General features: G+C 48.8%; 1 protein-coding gene across 2 annotated transcripts in view; it reads left to right on the forward strand.

The window, feature by feature from the left end:
- The window catches only part of SYNE2 (spectrin repeat containing nuclear envelope protein 2), a 518,190-nt gene that overhangs the window by 445,345 nt on the left and 52,379 nt on the right, over positions 1 to 20,466 (forward strand). For both annotated transcript variants that reach the window (XM_075330437.1, XM_075330436.1), the window contains exons 88-92: positions 4,036 to 4,215; positions 13,433 to 13,567; positions 15,043 to 15,197; positions 17,845 to 17,992; positions 18,757 to 18,851. In XM_075330437.1, the coding sequence (XP_075186552.1) occupies positions 4,036 to 4,215; positions 13,433 to 13,567; positions 15,043 to 15,197; positions 17,845 to 17,992; positions 18,757 to 18,851 (713 nt within the window). The remainder of the gene's footprint in view (positions 1 to 4,035; positions 4,216 to 13,432; positions 13,568 to 15,042; positions 15,198 to 17,844; positions 17,993 to 18,756; positions 18,852 to 20,466) is intronic.

A 20,466-nucleotide genomic window follows, 5' to 3' on the forward strand; every position in this document is an offset into this window, starting at 1 on the left:
GCGGGCCGGACTCTAGGTGTGGGACCAGCTCTAGATGTGGGCCTGGCTCTAGGTACGGGCTTGTGCAGGCCCGGCTCCAGGTGTTGGGTCTGAGTCTAGGTGCGAGTCTGTGCGGACCTGGCTCCAGGTGTGGACCCGATTCTAAGTGCCGGCCCAGTTCTATTTCTGATCCCCCTTGTAAAGGTGTGGGCCGGGATCTAGGTGCGGGCTTGGTTCTAGGTGTAGGCCCTGAAGTCTATTTGTGAGCCCCCAACTCTAGGGGTGAGCTCTTGGCAGCAAATATTACAGATGGACAATTTTCTCCTCCACCTCTCAACTTGGCGAGCATAGAGCACATTAAACCTGATCACCATAGACCTCTTCCCCCAAGGCCAATGGGCCTACATGACTTCAATTTGTTTCCTTATGTTTTTTTATTTCTAACTATAATTATATTGCTTATAAATTGGAAAGCGAAATGTGACCTAGTTGAAAACTAGTTGGCAAATCAGGTAAACTCTTCCAATTTTCAGCCTTGAACAGCACTGAATTTTCTTTGACCGTTTAAAAAAAATTGGGATAGCCCCTGTCAAGTTGGGCACTGTTCACACCCATGGAATACTAAAGCTGGCTATACCCATTGTTTCGGTGGACAGCTCTCGCCGAACTCCTTAGTACACGAGTCCTCGGCTAATCTGAGCATTCATGTGTTTTTAGCCAGGAGAGAAGAGAAGTCACTTCTGCCAACAACTTCTCTCCTTTAAAGACAGAAGAATCCGGAACTGATATTACAACGGACAGATCTTTCTCTTTGGGGGGAGAGTGGGAAGACCCCATACAGATTGTAAACTGTCATCAATGTGTATGGAAATCTTTACTTTTCCTGCTTGCCTTTTAATTTAAATGCTTTAATTTTACTGTACAAATTTCATTACTTTTATCTGTAAACCTCAGTACCAAAGAGATCTGAAATAAGACCTCACTCCCACTAGCGTTTAAAACGGATGACTGCAATCCCAAAAATCAGCTGCTGCTTATGGCCGCGTATATCGAACGAGAAATATCGGACGAGTCTCACCAACGCAAGTCTGTGGGTGCGAGAAAAAATTTGAACAGCACATGGATGATGTGGGAGTTTTTATCCTTGTTTAACCTAATAAATCAATAATAAAAAAACAACTTGGGTTCCCCCCTATTTTTGATCACCAGCCAAGGTAAAGCAGACAGATGGGAGCTGATATAATCAGGCTGAGAAGGTCCAAGGTCCCTTCCCAGCCTAAAAATATCAGCCCATAGCCGCCCCAGAAGTGGCATCACATTAGCCAATCCAATTCTGATGCTTCATCTTGGCTCTTCACAATTGCCCTTGTGTGGTGGCAATCAGGGTAACATTTTGGGGGTTGATGTCAGCTGTGTAGTGTCAGCTGGCATCAAGCCCAGGGATCACTAATGGAGAGATGTCTATCAGACACCTCCATTACTAACCCAGTAAGTCGAAACACTCCCCAATACTTTCTCTGGTTCACCATTTTTTTTAAAAAACAAAAACAAAATGCAGGTCCAACATAGTCCAAGGAATCTGATGTAACGCGGGTAAGGAAACCTGAAAAGAGAAAAATCAAAGTAAGAGACTGTCCCTCGTTCACCAATTTATTAGTAAGAAAAGTTCCCAGCTCCGACGTAGTCCAGCAGTTCCCACAATGTTCCTCTATTACGGAGATCAAAGGTTATAGATCTTCATAGCGAAGCTCCATAGGCTTTGAGCAACAGCCACTCCCGGCTGACGCTGCGCTCCTCTACACTCTGTGTTACCCGGCGACTGTGATGATCTCTTCCCGATTGCCACTGCACCAGGGTAATTGGGAAGAGCCAAGGCAAAGTGAAAGAATTTGTTCTTTTAATGTGATACGCCACTTCTGGGTTGGCTATGGGCTGCTATATTTAGGTTGGGAAGGACCAATTAACCATGGACATTCCCAGCCTGACAATACTAGCCCCTAGCTGTCTGCTTTACCTTGACTGGCTATCAAAAATAGGGGGGACCCCACTTCATTTTTTAAATTACAGTGCCTACAAGTAGTATTCAACCCCCTGCAGATTTAGCAGGTTTACACATTCGGAATTAACTTGGCATTGTGACATTTGGACTGTAGATCAGCCTGGAAGTGTGAAATGCACTGCAGCAAAAAAGAATGTTATTTCTTTTTTTATTTTTTTTTTAAATTGTGAAATGTTTATTCAGAGGGTCATTTATTATTCAACCCCTCAAACCACCAGAATTCTGTTTGGTTCCCCTAAAGTATTAAGAAGTATTTCAGGCACAAAGAACAATGAGCTTCACATGTTTGGATTAATTATCTCTTTTTCCAGCCTTTTCTGACTAATTAAGACCCCCCCCAAACTTGTGAACAGCACTCATACTTGGTCAACATGGGAAAGACAAAGGAGCATTCCAAGGCCATCGGAGACAAGATCGTGGAGAGTCACAAGGCTGGCAAGGGGTACAAAACCCTTTCCAAGGAGTTGGGCCTACCTGTCTCCACTGTTGGGAGCATCATCCGGAAGTGGAAGGCTTATGGAACTACTGTTAGCCTTCCACGGCCTGGACAGCCTTTGAAAGTTTCCACCCGAGCCGAGGCCAGTCTTGTCCGAAGTGTCAAGGCTAACCCAAGGACAACAAGGAAGGAGCTCCAGGAAGATCTCATGGCAGTGGGGACATGGGTTTCAGTCAATACCATAAGTAACGTACTCCACCGCAATGGTCTCCGTTTCAGACGAGCCCGTAAGGTACCTTTACTTTCAAAGCGTCATGTCAAGGCTCGTCTACAGTTTGCTCATGATCACTTGGAGGACTCTGAGACAGACTGGTTCAAGGTTCTCTGGTCTGATGAGACCAAGATCGAGATCTTTGGTGCCAACCACACACGTGAGGTTTGGAGACTGGATGGCACTGCATACGACCCCAATAATACCATCCCTACAGTCAAGCATGGTGGTGGCAGCATCATTCTGTGGGGCTGTTTCTCAGCCAAGGGGCCTGGCCATCTGGTCTGCATCCATGGGAAGATGGATAGCACGGCCTACCTGGAGATTTTGGCCAAGAACCTCCGCTCCTCCATCAAGGATCTTAAGATGGGTCGTCATTTCATCTTCCAACAAGACAACGACCCAAAGCACACAGCCAAGAAAACCAAGGCCTGGTTCAAGAGGGAAAAAATCAAGGTGTTCCAGTGGCCTAGTCAGTCTCCTGACCTTAACCCAATTGAAAACTTGTGGAAGGAGCTCAAGATTAAAGTCCACATGAGACACCCAAAGAACCTAGATAACTTGGAGAAGATCTGCATGGAGGAGTGGGCCAAGATAACTCCAGAGACCTGTGCCGGCCTGATCAGGTCTTATGAAAGACAATTATTAGCTGTAATTGCTAACAAGGGTTATTCCACAAAATATTAAACCTAGGGGTTGAATAATAATAATTGACCCACACTTTTATGTTGAAAATGTATTAAAATTTAACTGAGCAACATAACTTGTTGGTTTGTAAGATTTATGCATCTGTTAATAAATCCTGCTCTTGTTTGAAGTTTGCAGGCTCTAACTTATTTGCATCTTATCAAACCTGCTAAATCTGCAGGGGGTTGAATACTACTTGTAGGCACTGTATGTATTATTAGGTTAAACAAGTCTAAACACCCTTTAGTGCCACATGACCGATACACAGTAAATGCAAGTGTATAATATGTAGGGGGCCGTGACGTTATAGCAGAAGGATATCACCTGTTCACCTGTGGGCCAGTCGAAGCCGGCTCATAGACATATATGAGGCTGTTGAGTTCATGGTCAGGTGACCCCATGACCAGCATAGACATTCTCGTCCATATGTGTAAAACCAAGAAAGGTAAAGAGGCTCCAGGACATTTGCTGCTTCTGCTTTCCCTATATCCTATATACAGTATGTTGTATGCTTTCACCCTAGGAATAAGATGACATTTATATATTTTTTTATCACTTCTGCCTAAAAAAACATGTTTGTGTTGCATTTTTCTTTCCGTGCAGATGCTGGAACAAAATCTGCAGGGACTCCGAGCACAAAACCTGCAGGTATCGGAGCTGTCAGATAAAGTCTTGCGCCAAAATCCTGCGGCCACGGATGTCATTCAGTCGGAGAGACAGAACACTTCACACAGAATAGCTCACTTGGCGAGAAGGACGTCTTCAAAGGCCACCGAGCTCATGGTATTGAGAGCAAATTGTTTTTGCCGTTCACCTAAAAGCAAAAAACAGATCTCAGTGTGACAGATATTACATGAGAAGTAGGAGACTCGAATGCCAGCTGATACATGATGGAAAAGAGCGGACATTTTCCATTTTTAATTTTAATATTTTGTCAATTATTTTGGATGAGACTTTAATGGTTTATTGTTGGGTTATCTAGTTTACAGATATCTATATTATACTAGCTGTAGTACTTGCCATTGCCTGGGATAGTAACTAAAGGGGGCTTTACACGCTACGACATCGCTAATGCGAACTCGTTGGGGTCACGGAATTGGTGACGCACATCCGGCCGCATTAGCGATGCCTTTCCGTGTGACACCGATGAGTGATTTTGCATCGTTGCAAAAACGTGCAAAATCGCTCATCGGTGACATGGGGGTCCATTCTCAAAAATCGTTACTGCAGCAGTAGCGAAGTTGTTCCTCGTTCCTGCAGCAGCACACGTCGCTCCGTGTGACACCGAAGGAACGAGGAAGCTCACCTTACCTGCGTCCCAGCCGCTATGCGGAAGGAAGGAGGTGGGCGGGATGTTACGTCCCGCTCAGCTCCGCCCCTCCGCTGCTATTGGGCGGCCACTCAGTGACGTCGCTGTGACGCCGCACGGACCGCCCCCTTAGAAAGGAGGCGGTTCGCCGGTCACAGCGACGTCGCCGGGCAGGTAAGTATGTGTGACGGGTCTGGGCGATGTTGTGCGGCATGGGCAGCGATTTGCCCGTGTCGCACAACAGATGGGGGCGGGTACCCACGCTAGCAATATCGGGACCGATATCGCAGCGTGTAAAGCCCGCTTTAGTCTCTCTGTCTCTCTCCCACTCTCCCTCTTGCCCTAGCCCTCTCTTCCACTCTGCCACTCTTCCACTCTGCCACTCTCCCCCCACTTTGCCTCCCTCCCACTCTGCCTCTCTCCCACTCTGCCTCCCTCCCATTCTTCCACTCTGCCACTCTGGCTCTCTCCCTCTCACTCTGGCTCTCTCACTCTGCCTTTCTCTCTCCCACTCTGCCTCTTTCTCTCTCCCACTCTGCCTCTCTCTCCCACTCTGCCTCTCTCTCTCCCACTCTGCCTCTCTCTCTCCCACTCTGCCTCTCTCTCTCCCACTCTGCCTCTCTCTCTCCCACTCTGCCTCTCTCTCTCCCACTCTGCCTCTCTCTCTCCCACTCTGCCTCTCTCTCTCCCACTCTGCCTCTCTCCCACTCTGCCTCTCTCCCACTCTGCCTCTTTCTCTCTCCCACTCTGCCGCTTTCTCTCTCCCACTCTGCCTCTTTCTCTCTCCCACTCTGCCTCTTTCTCTCTCTCACTCTGCCTCTTTCTCTCTCTCACTCTGCCTCTTTCTCTCTCCCACTCTGCCTCTTTCTCTCTCCCACTCTGCCTCTTTCTCTCCCACTCTGCCTCTTTCTCTCTCCCACTCTGCCTTTCTCTCTCCCACTCTGCCTTTCTCTCTCTCACTCTCCCTCTCTCCCACTCTGCCTCTTTCTCTCTCTCACTCTGCCTCTTTCTCTCTCTCACTCTGCCTCTTTCTCTCTCCCACTCTGCCTCTTTCTCTCTCCCACTCTGCCTCTTTCTCTCTCCCACTCTGCCTCTTTCTCTCTCCCACTCTGCCTCTTTCTCTCTCCCACTCTGCCTCTTTCTCTCTCCCACTCTGCCTCTTTCTCTCCCACTCTGCCTCTTTCTCTCTCCCACTCTGCCTTTCTCTCTCCCACTCTGCCTTTCTCTCTCTCACTCTCCCTCTCTCCCACTCTGCCTCTTTCTCTCTCCCACTCTGCCTCTTTCTCTCTCCCACTCTGCCTCTCTCTCTCCCACTCTCCCTCTCTCCCACTCTGCCTCTTTCTCTCTCCCACTCTGCCTCTCTCTCTCCCACTCTGCCTCTCTCCCACTCTGCCTCTTTCTCTCTCCCACTCTGCCTCTCTCTCTCCCACTCTCCCTCTCTCCCACTCTGCCTCTTTCTCTCTCCCACTCTGCCTCTCTCTCTCCCACTCTCCCTCTCTCCCACTCTGCCTCTTTCTCTCTCCCACTCTGCCTCTCTCTCTCCCACTCTGCCTCTCTCCCTCTCTCTCTTCCAGTCTCCCTCTAAACACCAAATGGAATTATAATGACTGAATAAAACTAAATATTTTATCCAGAAGCTTCTCTAGAGCCTCTCTTCTCTTTATCCTGACCTTAATTTCCAGGGTTCTTTCTCATTTCATCCAGACTCTGCCTCCAAGACTCCTTACCCCTCATGCTTCCATCAGACCCAACTGTTCTAGGGCCCCAAGACCCTACCTCCTCCAGTGACCTCTCCGTTCGGTCCAATACACCACACAAATTAATGAAAAAAAAAAAGGAGGGGCGCCAGCACTGCTTATGAATGGCATGCAACAATGAAGAAATAAAAAGTGTAATATTCACAAATTCATTCCTAGTGTAACAATTCAATGAGATTTTTTGCAAATGATTGATCAATGATTTCTTTGTCGCTCTATTGGGAGACCCAGACAATTGGGTGTATAGCTTCTGCCTCCGGAGGCCACACAAAGTATTACACTTAAAAGTGTAAGGCCCCTCCCCTTCTGCCTATACACCCCCCGTGGGATCACGGGCTCCTCAGTTTTCATGCTTTGTGCGAAGGAGGTCAGACATTCCACGCATAGCTCCACTGTTTAGTCAGCAGCAGCTGCTGACTATGTCGGATGGAAGAAAAGAGGGCCCATACTAGGGCCCCCAGCATGCTCCCTTCTCACCCCACTTTTGTCGGCGGTGTTTGTTAAGGTTGAGGTACCCATTGCGGGTACGGAGGCTGGAGCCCACATGCTGCTTTCCTTCCCCATCCCCTTAGGGCTCTGGGTGAAGTGGGATCTTATCGGTCTCCAGGCACAGGAGACCGTGCTCCATCCACAGCCCCTGGGACTCTGCTGGACATGGAGCTGAGTATCTTCAGGGACATGGCCCTGCTACGATTGAGGTACTCTGTGTCCCCATAAAGGGGACCGCGCACAGACACACGGCAGCACTGCTGGGTGTGTTAGTGCGCCAGGGACGGCGGCGCTGCCCGCACTGGTGCCATCGCACACTACAGCGTAGCTGGGTGTGTTAGAGTATTGGGGGACTGCCGCGCTAACCGCCGCTGCCATTTTTATCTCAGGCGCGGCTGGGACTTGTGGTGCGCCGGGGACTTCCGCGCCGACCAGGGCTTATATGCCGGACCGCGCTTATCACTCTAGTCCCCGGCTTTTGCGGCCTAGTCTCACTTCGTTACCGCCCACAGGCCTGCCAGTCAGGGTAAGGGCGTGACGCTGCACAGCACGGCAGCGCTGAGAGCTGGAGCATGCTTTGCATACTCCACCCCTCTCACTGTACACAGTGTGAAACCGGATTCCCGCACTTTCTGGGGCACGCCCACGGCCTCCTCCTCTACACAGGACGCCGGCAGCCATTCATGTCAGTTTTTTCTGTGGCTGAGAAAAGAGACAAGTTTGGGAAGACCCTGGCAGGGATTCTGGTGGTCACACAACCGCTGTGAGCGGGCGGTAAGCAGCACCTGTGGTGCTGACCCCACTAGTGCCGAAATGCACATATAGATATATGCTTGTACGCTATACATTGCACTGTTCGGTCGCACTTTTGTATTTTGGCTATATACCCTCCTTGATTGTTCGGACGAGATAACAGCATATCGTCTGTGAAAAACAAGGGTGCAGAAGCACAGGTTTTCTATGCAGCCTGTACAGCATGTACGGCTATACTGCCGGCAGGTTCCACGGACCCCAATTGTATGCAATGCACGGTCCTTGTGGAACTTACTCAGCCGGAGTCTCTGCTAATGGTCCAGGTGATGGGGACGGAGTTTGCAGCATTTACTTCAGACTTTCTGAGACTATGGCTATGATACTAGAAGCCTTGCAGTCTGGCTATGATACTAGAAGCCTTGCAGTCCAGACCGGTCTCTCAGACCATGGGCACTGTTGTTTCATTACCCCTGGTCCCCCTCCAGTTGGTACAAAAAGGTGCTCCTGGAGTGTCTCAGGGATCCCAGGGTGAGGGGTCTGACTCGGACCGCAGTCCCAGACCCCCTAAGCGACCTCGCTGGGAGCATCCCTCGACATCACCGCATCATTCAGGGCCTCAGCATGGGGACACTCTCTATGATGAGGCGGAGGTATCTGATCAGGATTCTGATCCTGAGAACGTTCTCTACCTGGATACACCTGATTGTGATACCGTAATGAACGATCTTACGGCGTCCATCAATCAAATGTTGGTTATTTCTCCCTCAGCTCCTACGCCTGAGGAGTCAGCTTCTCAGCAGGAGAAGTTCCGTTTCAGGTTCCCCAAGCGTACATTGAGTACGTTTCTGGATCACTCTGACTTCAGGGAGGCAGTCCAGACCAACCAGGCTTGTCCAGATATCGTTTTTTCCAAACGCCTTAAGGATACACGTTATCTCTTCCCTTTTGACGTTGTCAAGGGCTGGGTTCAGTGTTCCAATGTGGACCGCCTATCTCCAGCGGCTAAATCCTTAGTTGCAGTGGAAGATATGGCTTCACTCAAAGATGCCTATGAAGCTATTGCCGCGTCTTTTGCTCCAGCTTTCGCAGCCGTCTGGGCGCTCCAAGCGGTCTCAGCGGCTCAAGCGCAAATTGAAGCAGTTACACGTTTGTCTGCGTCGCAGGCTGCGTCTTAACATCTCAAACGTCAGCGGTTGCGTCATACGCCATCAATGCTGTCCTGGACTCGGCGAGCCGGAAGGCGGTTGCGTCCGACAATTCAGTGGTAATACGCAGAGCCTTGTGGGAAGGCAGATTCTGCTTCCAAAAGGTGCCTAACCAGTTTGCCAATCTCTGGTTACCGCTTGTTTGGTGAGCGACTGGATGAAATCATCAATCAATCAAAAGGAAAAGGATACATCCTTTCCTCAGGCTAAACCGATCTTACCCCAACAGAGGAGGGGACAGTCGAGGTTTCGGTCCTTGCGGGGCGCGGGCAGGTCCAATTCTCCTCGTCCAAAAGGCCTCAGAAGGATCAGAGGAATGCCGATTCACGGCCTAAATCACGGTTACAGGAGAGAGTTTTCCTCTCGTCCTCCGACTCGATTCTTCAGAACATCTCCGCCTCCCAAGAGAGCCGAGGCTCTCAGGCAGGCGGTGTGCACTCTGAAGGCAGAAGGAGTGGTGGTCCCGGTTCCTTTTCAGCAACAGGGTCACGGTTTTTACTCCAACTTGTTTGTGGTCCCAAAAAATGACGGGTCTTTCCGTCAGGGCAACAGACACGTCAAAACCAGGCGGTTCCGAAGGAATCCCTCCGCTTCGTCATCGTCTCAATGTCCCAAGGAGATTCCTTGCATCGATCGGTATCAAGGACGCTTATCTCCACGTGCCGATCGCTCCAGAGCATCAGCGCTTCCTGCAGTTCAACATAGGAGATGAACACCTTCTGTTCGCGGCACTGCATTTCGGCCTGGCGACAGTCCCGCGGATTTTCTCCAGGGTCATGGCAACAGTAGTAGCGGTCCTCCACTCTCAGGGACACTCGGTGATTCCTTACCTGGACGTTCGGCTTGTCAAGGCACCCTCTCAAGGGGCATGCCAACACAGCCTCAACGCTACTCTACAGATTCTCCAGAGCTTCGGGTGGATCATCAATTTTCCAAAGTCAAATCGGACACCGGCACAATCGCTGACATATCTAGGCATGGAATTTCATGCCCTATCGGCGATGGTGATACTTCCGCTGGACAAACAGCGGTCACTGCAGCAGGGTTGCACAATGTGACATCCTTAGCAAATGGGACAGGAAGTCGGCGTTCCTCGACAGGAACGTCTCCCTCCCTCAGGCAGCCAAAGATTCTCTTCGGTAATGGCTTCTTCCCACTTCATTGTCGAAGGGGAAATCCTTCCTACCCCCATCCTGGGCGGTGGTCACGACGGACGCGAGTCTGTCAGGGTGGGGAGCAGTTTTTCTCCACCACAGTGCTCAGGGTACGTGGACTCAGCAAGAGTCCTCCCTTCAGATCAATGTTCTGAAAGTCAGGGCAGTGTGTCTTGCCCTAAAAGCTTTCCAGCAGTGGCTGGAAGGCAAGCAGATCCGAATTCAATCGGACAACTCTTCAGCGGTGGCTTACATCAATCACCAAGGAGGAACACGCAGTCGGCAAGCCTTCCTGGAAGTCCGACGGATTTTGATGTGGGTGGAAGCCACGGCCTCCACCATATCCGCAGTCCACACCCCGGGCGTAGAAAACTGGGAAGCAGACTTTCTCAGTCGCCAGGGCATGGACGCAGGGGAATGGTCCCTTCACCCGGACGTGTTTCAGGAGATCTGTTGCCGCTGGGGGATGCCGGACGTCGACCTAATGGCGTCTCAGCACAACAACAAGGTCCCGGCATTCATGGTGCGGTCTCACGATCACAGAGCTCTGGCGGCAGACGCCTTTGTTCAGGATTGGTCGCAGTTTCAACTCCCTTATGCGTTCCCACCTCTGGCACTGTTGCCCAGAGTGTTACGCAAGATCAGGTCCGACTGCCGCCGCGCCATCCTCGTCGCTCCAGAATGGCCAACGAGGTCGTGGTACCCGGATCTGTGGCATCTCACGGTAGGCCAACCGTGGGCACTATCAGACCGACCAGACTTGCTGTCTCAAGGGTCGTTTTTTCCATCTGAATTCTGCGACCCTCAACCTGATGGTGTGGCCATTGATTCCTGGATCCTAACATCTGCAGGGTTATCTCAAGAGGTCATCACCACTATGAGACAGGCCAGAAAACACACATCTGCCAAGATCTACCACAGAACATGGAAGATATTCTTATCTTGGTGCTCTGTTCAGGGAGTTTCTCCCTGGCCAATTGCCTTGCCTACTTTCTTTCCTTCCTGCAATCCGGTTTGGAAAAAGGTTTGTCGCTCGGCTCCCTTAAGGGACAAATCTCAGCACTCTCTGTATTTTCTTCAGAAGCGCCTAGCAAGACTTCCTCAGGTTCCTGCAGGAGGTTTGCCGCTTAGTCCTTCCTTACAAACGACTGTTCGAACCCTGTGATTTGAACAGGGTGCCGATGGTTTTTCAGAAACCACCATTTGAGCCTATGAGGGATTTTTCTCTCTCACGCCTTTCGCAGAAAGTGGTTTTCCTAGGGGCAGTCACTTCACTTCGGAGAGTGTCTGTCGGGGCAGCATTGTCGTGCAAAGTCCCCTTCCCGGTGTCTCACCAGGTCAAGGGGTTCTGCGTCCGGTTCCGGAATTTCTCCCTAAGGTGGTATCCCCCCTTTCATCTCAATCAGGGTATCCCCGTACCCTCTGTTTGTCTTCATCCAGTTCACCAATGTGAAAAGGATTTGCACTTGATTAGATCTGGTGAGAGCACTCAGACTCTACATCGATCGTACGGCGCCCCTGCGCCGCTCGGAAGCACTCTTTGTCCTTGTCGCTAGCCAGCGTAAAGGGTCGCAAGCTTCCAAATCAAGACTGGCTCGGTGGTTCAAGGAACCAATTCTCGAGCTTATCGTTCTGCTGGGCTTACGGTTCCCTCAGGGCTGAAGGTCCATTCTACCAGAGCGGTGGATGCGTCCTGGGCTTGAGGCACCAGGCTACGGCTCAGCTTGTGTGTCAGGCGGCTACCTAGTCCAGCCTCCACACTTTCACGAAACACTGTCAGGTGCATACCTATGATTCGGCGGATGCCAGCATAGGCAGACAAGTCCTTCAGGCGGCGGTTGCCCACCTGTAGGAAGGGGCCGTTTTACGGCTCTATTACGAGGTATTATTTTACCCACCCAGGGATTGCTTTTGGACATCCCAATTGTCTGGGTCTCCCAATAGAGCGACAAAGAAGAAGGGAATTTTGTTTACTTACCGTAAATTCCTTTTCTTCTAGCTCTAATTGGGAGACCCAGCACCCGCCCCTGTTTTTTTGTATACACATGTTGTTCATGTTGAATGGTTTCAGTTCTCCGATATTCCTTCGGATTGAATTTGCTTAAACCAGTTTATTGGCTTTCCTCCTTCTTGCTTTTGCACTAAAACTGAGGAGCCCGTGATCCCACGGGGGGTGTATAGGCAGAAGGGGAGGGGCCTTACACTTTTAAGTGTAATACTTTGTGTGGCCTCCGGAGGCAGAAGCTATACACCCAATTGTCTGGGTCTCCCAATTAGAGCTAGAAGAAAAGGAATGTACGGTAAGTAAACAAAATTCCCTTCTTGAGCCCCCTCTGCCCCGTCACGGCAAATCTCTATAAGGGGGTCCCTAACGCTATATTATAAATTATTATTGTACCATAAGGTCTCATATAATGAGCAGGACCATATGAAAACACCACTTACCCGAGACATGTCTGAACCGCTCCCATGCTGCCAGGACTGACAACCGCGAATAAAGGCAGCCCAGGTGCCAGTGTGTGTGGCAGAACCACACACACCAGCACAATGTCAGGACTGGCTCTCACAGTGCTGGTCTGGCACTGTGAGGGCCAGTTCTGACATTGTGCTGGTGTGTGTGGTTCTGCCACACACACTGGCACCTGGGCTGCCTTTATTCGCAGTTTTCAGTCCTGGCAGCATGGGAGCGGTTCTGACATTCCCCGGGTAAGTGGTGTTTTCATATGGTCCTGTTCAAGTCATTATATGAGACCTTATGGTATGATATTAATTTATAACATAGTGTAGGGACCCCCCTATAGAGATTTGCCGTGACGGGGCAGGGGGGCTCAAATCATTGATCAATAATTTGCAAAAAATCTCATTGAATTATTACAGTAGGAATGAATTTGTGAATTTTACACTTTTTATTTTTTCATTGTTGCATGCCATTCATAAGCAGTGCCTGCTCCCCTCTTCTTTACCACACAAATTAATGTCCACTTCAAGTCCTCATTGATCCCTACAGATCCTGACTGGACCCAGCTATGTGCTTCCCTATTCACTCCCCTAGCCTCCCTACAGGCTGCTATGTCTTCACAGCATAAGCAGATACTTTACATTGTTCTATGGGTTTTAGGACTTCTTTTACGTGTACATATTTCACAAAGTTTGCAAAAAGAAACTTAGATAGAACTAAGAAAAAAAAATCTGATTTTTTTTTTTGTCACTTAAAACTCCTTTAAAAAAAGGCATATATATTTGTAGGTCGGCATTATGCTGGACGTCTATTCCAATACTTTCATTCACTCAGATACTTGGAATAGTTCCTTAATGTATTATCTGCATTTCTAGTCCATACAGAATGAAGTTCAATCCTTTAAGAGTGACCTAGATAAACTCCAGTCATGTATCAAGGCATCCACCGACATTGTAAGCCTCGCATGTAATACAGAGCAGGAGAAGGAAGAGAGTGCAGAAATCATCAAGGTAAATGTGTACGAACTAGACAGGAAAGTCACAAGCACAGAGATTGGGCAGTTTTAACATATTATTAAAGTGTGAACACTCCCCAGGGAAAACATTCTCAACTTGTGCAAACCTAAATTACGAAGATCCATCATATGATGTAAACTTCCACCAATGAAAGGCCCACAGACCCTGACATACGTTTCGCAAAGAGCTTTTTTCAAGGAGTCCTTGAAAAAGCTCTGCAAAACGTACGTGATGGTCTGATAGATCTTTGTAATTCAGAAGCCACTTGGTTGGCACAAGTTGAGAATGTTTTCGTTGGGGAGTGTACACCTGAAAAGGGATATCAGAAGGCAGTATGTGAGTTGAAAAACATATTATTAAAGTGGTTCAATGGGACTTTGGCACACATTAAGCCTTGTAATGTGTAAGCCTTGCATATTATACTGAGAAGGAGAAGTAGGAGAGAACAGAAGTCATCAAGGTAAATGTGTACGGACTAGACAGGAAAGTCACAAGTACAGAGATTTGTAATTTTAACACATTATGAAAGGGTGCACACTACCCAGGGAAATCATTCTCAACTTGTACCAGCGAAGTGGCATCTAAATTACGAAGATCCATCACATGATGTAAACTTCCACCAACAGATCCAGATGCATGTTTTGCACAGAGCTTTTTCAAGGAGTCCTTGAAAAAACTGTGTGAAACGTACATCGGGATCTGATGGATCTTCGTAATTTAGAAGCCGCTTGGTTGGCACAAGTTGAGAATGTTTACCATGGGGAGTGTACACCTGAAAAAGGATATTAGAAGGCAGTATGTGAGTTGAAAAACATATTATTAAAGTGGTCCAATGGGACTTTGGCACACATTATCAATGTTTCTTTAGTATTATGAAGGAGCCATGACATCCTAGTGAGTGCCACATCCCCCCAAATTGTTTACGCAGCACCTCTTCCATATGGGCAGTGGTGCCTCGTACTGTAGCTTGTCAAAAATGAATCGCACAAGCTGCAGCACCAGTCATAGTCAGCCATGGGGGCAAATCTCAGTGCAAGGTGACTCTTTCTTAGTAGGATTTAATGGGAATCATAGAGGCCTGACCCCTACCACTCAAATATTATTGTCTCTTCCCAAGGACAATCAATCCCAAAGATCTCCTTAAATAAGTGTTAATTAGAGTTGAGCAAAAAATATTCTCAGTTCCCTGGTCCAGTTGCCATATCTGTAGTCTGTGGCTGCCCACCCAGAGCCCTGAGACCCTCCTACCTGCAGTGCCTCTTCTAGGTAGTCGCCCTGGTGTGATGTCTTTTAATTGTTGACCCGGAACTACTAATCAGAAGAAATTGCAGGGATGCCAGCAGGTAGGAAGAGGTTTATAAGGCTGTGGTTAGGCGGCCACAGATTAACGACGTGGCCCCTGTACCCCGGGGTCCTGAGAACCTGTTTTCGTTCTAGTTTTGATATTTTTTTTTGTGTTCCCTGTATAGAAAAATCTTTTGGAGCTCAGTGAATTAACCTCTGATGTTGAGCGCTTGAATGAGGAGATGATCACCCTTCCCCTTGGTGACCGCACTCAGATGTCGCTGCAGAACCTTAATCGGATGTGGGCTAAGACAACAGGAGCAGCCCTGGAAGACTGCAGGTCCGTGCTGAAATGTGGTGGTGATGTACAAAGCGATTTACGAAGTCAGTAGTTCATTTGTGTCCTTTGTTGGGTAGCATCATGTGGTCTCACTCTGTGAATGGGAGAGAGCTGCAGTATCATTCAAGGCCACTACCCAGCGTACGGCGCTGTGCCTTCTCTGGTGCGGCACGCCCTATTCAATCACATGATCAGTGGGAATTTAATTAATAGAATGCAGATGGCAGTATGTGACACCTACGCCTTGCTGACAAATAGGAATATGACCTCCTTCAACAGCCCAACTCCAAAATCAAAATTGTGGATCCTTGTAAAGTCTCACGTCCAAATCCTTAAATGCAAATGGGCTTTTTTCTTGCTGCCCATTTACATTCAATGTAGTATTTGATGGAGAGCAAACAGAACTTTCCAAAAAACTTATGATATCTCAGTCACTTTACTGGCCTGAGCACTTAAGCCTCCATTCTTTCCATGTTCTACTTCTTTTTTTTTTTTTTAACCTTTACTATTACCGTTCTCCACAGCTCTTAGGCCCGTTTCACACGTCAGTGAAAAACAGTGACGTTTTTCACTGGCGTGTAAAACACGCACACGTGGGTTGTCTAAGTGCAATCCGGGCTCCGTTCTCCGTGGCCCGTGATTGCACTTAGAAAACAACTCACCTGTGCGCGCTCCCGCTGTCCATGGTGCTGATCGCTCCCGCGGTGCAGCATCCGGCCGGCGGTGACCCCCGCAGCAGCTGCTTCCGGGTCGGCTGTGTCGCGCATAATGAATATGCGCGACAATAATGAGCCGGCTCAGAAGCAGCAGGGAGAACGGGCTGCAGAGGACATCGCTGGACGCCGGGTGAGTTAAAATGTTTTTTATTTTAAAAGCACGTTTTTTTCTGGCACGTGTTTCACGGACCACACCACTGCGTGGTCCGTGGGACATCAGTGATGCCAGAAAAAAATGGACATGTCTCCGTGCGGCAATCACGCACATGCGGGTACGCCGCACGGAGACACGTGCAGTGACAAATCACTGACGTGTGAGCAGACCCATTCATTAGAATGGGTCTGCGTATGTCAGTGATTCTGGTACGTTTTAAAAAAAGCACAAACGTCCCAGAATCACTGACGTGTGAAAGGGGCCTTAGGAATGAACCTATTTGACTTCTTAGTTCTTGAAATAAGGCAATTGAGTTTATTGATTTAGTAAAGTGCCGGTGGCGTTTAAAAATAGATATACCGTGTTTGCCAGAAAACAAGACACTGTCTTTTATATTAGTTTTTTCCCTGAAAAATGCACTAGGGCTTATTTTTGGAAAAACACGGTTACGGATAGGTTAAGAACCTCCCTTCCCAGGAGCATCACACCTACCAGACATGGACGTCTGCGTCACCTCCCAGGTCCTCTTGCGATCTTCGGCGGGCGCTCCTAGCAAGTATGCTCTACGCGGTCCTCCCCTGCTTCTGGCCGACACTCACATACTGTACATCAGATCTCACACACTCATACACACATCAGATCACAAACACACACACATCAGATCACACACACAATTGCGCACCCACACACTGACCACATCTGGCGATACCGATTGCTTCCAGCCGGCAGGGGAACCTGAGACACAGTGCTGTGGGGTGCGAGGACCTGTGGTGGAAAGCAATGGATGGGGCTCCTAGCTGTCTCTCACACTGGGGGTCCCTAGGCTATCAATAACCTCAAAGTTACCTCTAATGGTGGAGATGCATGTGTCTCGTGCCTGGCTATACTTCTGACCTGAACTAATCTGATAGCCCCCTCCCACCAGGCAAGGAAGGGGCAGGAGTGAGATGGAAACACAGATTTAGACAGACAGGGGAAAACCAAAACTCTGACACCCTGCAAACTCACAGGAACAAGTAATGAGAGACTCAGGAGAAAAGCAAGAGCAGGAAGGTAGCAACAAAAAAAAGACAGCAAGGGTTAATCCTACAGCCACTCACAGCAAGAAGTACCACAACCACCAGTTAGTCTGGATCACAACAGCTCACCACACCAGTTTAGTTAAACTATAGCTGGAACTAATGGAAGTGTCCAGCCAGCATATATAGGAGGGGAGCAAATGTGATAGTCTCCTTTAATCATATGTTGTGGGGGAGCCAAACAAGTAGACCAGTAGAGATGAACTCTTGCTAGCCTGCCTATGAACTACCAATCTGTTGGATGACACCCAAGTCTGCCTCTGCTAATCACAGACATCAGAGATGTTTTCAGGCGGAGTGTCAGAATCTGTAGTCTAAACAGATCCCGATACCGCCATGACAGTTGGCGATGTTTGTAAAAACCTCCATTTGACAAATGCAGTCAACGTTGATTTTCATTTAGTGTCTTTAGGGTCTAGCTGTGACACTCATAGTTGGCTATTTGCAAACTGCAAGGCCAAATATTTGTCTTTTGTTAAAGGGGTTGTACTGGTGCATTTTTTGTTACATCTTCTCCACTCTAGATCGTTGGGTCTTTCTAGTATTGCAGCTAAGTACCATTCATGTAAATCACCCCAAATTCAGAGACGGCTCATGTACAAAAAAAATAATCACATGAAACCCCTTTTATTATGTAATAAACGCATATCGGCCGATGCATTTCCAATCAATGACCCCTAATAACGTCTCCTACACAGGCAACATCGGATGATTGAACTGGAAAAAAATAACTTCATCCAGAATTACGAGACCTGGATGCTGTGTCTGGAGAAGATGGAGGACAATCTGACAGTGGGAATCGCAGGAACGTTTGAAGCCCTGAAAAAGCAACAGGAAATCTATGAGGTTTGTGTAGTCAAGATCTTATTAGTAGAGAGACCTAAAGAAACCTCTAATAGGTGGTAAAATTTCCTTTTTCTTTTTGGGTCCATTCCCATGCGTGTATGCGTAAAATACACAAAGTTGTTTGTGGGTTCAAAACGGAAACAGAAATTAATGTGAGAAATAAATTCAGTGATTAGTCCTGTCTGCTTCGTAAAATATAACATACTATAAGAAATGGGTAGTACGACTGTATAGCTCCGACCACAACGATAAAAATGATACCTGTGTTGTAGTAATCCGTTGTGCCAGGGCTGAGAAATTGAGCTTTGAAGCCACATGCAAATTAGTGTGGGGGCGTGGTGATGTACTGAGAGCCATGGACACGCCCACAATTTGCAGGCAAATTTGCATGTGGTCTCAAAGCTTGATTTCTCCACTCTGGTATATTTATTTATTACAAGATAGATATCATTTGTATCGTTATACCCTGAACTATACAGGTACATCACTAATTTAAGTAGTAAAAACATCCTGACATTCTCCCTTTAAGTCCTGAAAATTGTGATAATCAGCCTCCATGAATTGGATTGGTTTTTCCAACATATCCCAGAGTTGATGAATTGGATTGAAATCTAGAGAATTTATAGGCACACCTTGAATTGTTTGTCAAACCATTCCTTAATGCCATTGCCATGAGATAAGCTAGAATTCATTTCTAATGTTATGGCTTGTCCCTGGCTATTATACTGGATAGTTATAATGTAAATTAATGGCTTCTTTTTCAGAGACTTCAAGCTGAAATCACCATAAATGAGCACATCTTACCTACTTTTGTGAACAAAGCATTGAGTGTCTTGGAATTGGAGGATGAGCAAAACAGGTACCTTGTTTTATCCCTTTACCATGGCATCAATGGTAGAATCAGTGGCGTAACTTGAAGCTCATGGGCCACCATGCAAGAGCTCCAACATGTCCCCAATTATTGCAAGTCTTTAACAGTACTGGTCTTTTTATATGGGCATTTTTTGGGCCCCCTAAGCTCCTGGCCCGGGTTTGATTGCAGCCCCTCTGTAACGCTAACGACCAGAGATGGTACTGCGGCGAGCAAAAGTGGACCCACTGGACCACAGAGTGACCCTGGGCTCACTATTTAGTGGGATAAAGACCAGGGCTGTGGCAGCTGAACCCCAGGGTGGGAGCAGACACAGGAGTAGACGGGGCTGAGTCTCAAGTGTAGATGGGGACCACCAGGGTAAATTGAGGCAGACAGTACAGGCAGAATGGACAGGCAGGGTCACTAGCAAGGCTGGGACCACCAGAGTGGCTGAGGACAGGACAGGTTGTACTGGTACAGGCGGGACAGGACTGGATCCAGGTGCCAACAGGCAGGACGGGCTGAGACCATTGACAGGCAGTACAGTCCTGGAACCAGGTGCCAACAGGCAGGACGGACTGAGACCAGGGACAGGCAGGACAGGACTGGAACCAGGTGCCAACGGGCAGGATGGGCTGAGACCATTGACAGGCAGTACAGTCCTGGAAACAGATGCCAACAGGCAGGACAGGACTGGAACCAGGTGCGAACAGGCAGGAAGGGCTGAGACAGGAGACAGGCAGGACAGGACTGGAACCAGGTGCCAACAGGCAGGACAGGACTGGAACCAGGTGCGAACAGGCAGGAAGGGCTGAGACAGGAGACAGGCAGGACAGGACTTGAACCATGTGCCAACAGGCAGGACAGGACTGGAACCAGGTGCCAACAGGCAGGACGGACTGAGACCAGGGACAGGCAGGACAGGACTTGAACCAAGTGCAAACGGGCAGGATGGGCTGAGACCATTGACAGGCAGTACAGTCCTGGAAACAGGTGCCAACAGGCAGGACAGGACTGGAACCAGGTGCGAACAGGCAGGACGGGCTGAGACAGGAGACAGGCAGGACAGGACTGGAACCAGGTGCCAAAGGGCAGGACAGGACTGGAACCAGGTGCCAACAAGCAGGACGGGCTGAGACCAGAGACAGGCAGGACAGGACTGGAACCAGGTGCCAACGGGCAGGATGGGCTGAGACCATTGACAGGCAGTACAGTCCTGGAAACAGGTGCCAACAGGCAGGACAGGACTGGAACCAGGTGCGAACAGGCAGGACGGGCTGAGACAGGAGACAGGCAGGACAGGACTGGATCAAGGTGCCAACAGGCAGGACAGGACTGGAACCAGGTGCCAACGGGCAGGACAGGACTGGATCCAGGTGCCAACAGGCAGGACGGGCTGAGACCAGAGACAGGCAGGACAGGACTGGAACCAGGTGCCAACAGGCAGGACAGACTGAGACCAGGGACAAACAGGACTGGAACGAGGTACAAACAGGCAGGATAGGCTCAGACCATTGACCAGCAGGACAGGACTGGAACCAGGTGCCAACAGTCAGGACTGGCTGGGACTAGCGACAGGCAGAACAGGACTGGAACCAGGTGCCAACTGGCAGGACGGGCT

This window comes from Anomaloglossus baeobatrachus, chromosome 12, assembly GCF_048569485.1.
Source record: "Anomaloglossus baeobatrachus isolate aAnoBae1 chromosome 12, aAnoBae1.hap1, whole genome shotgun sequence".
Taxonomy (NCBI): domain Eukaryota; kingdom Metazoa; phylum Chordata; class Amphibia; order Anura; family Aromobatidae; genus Anomaloglossus; species Anomaloglossus baeobatrachus.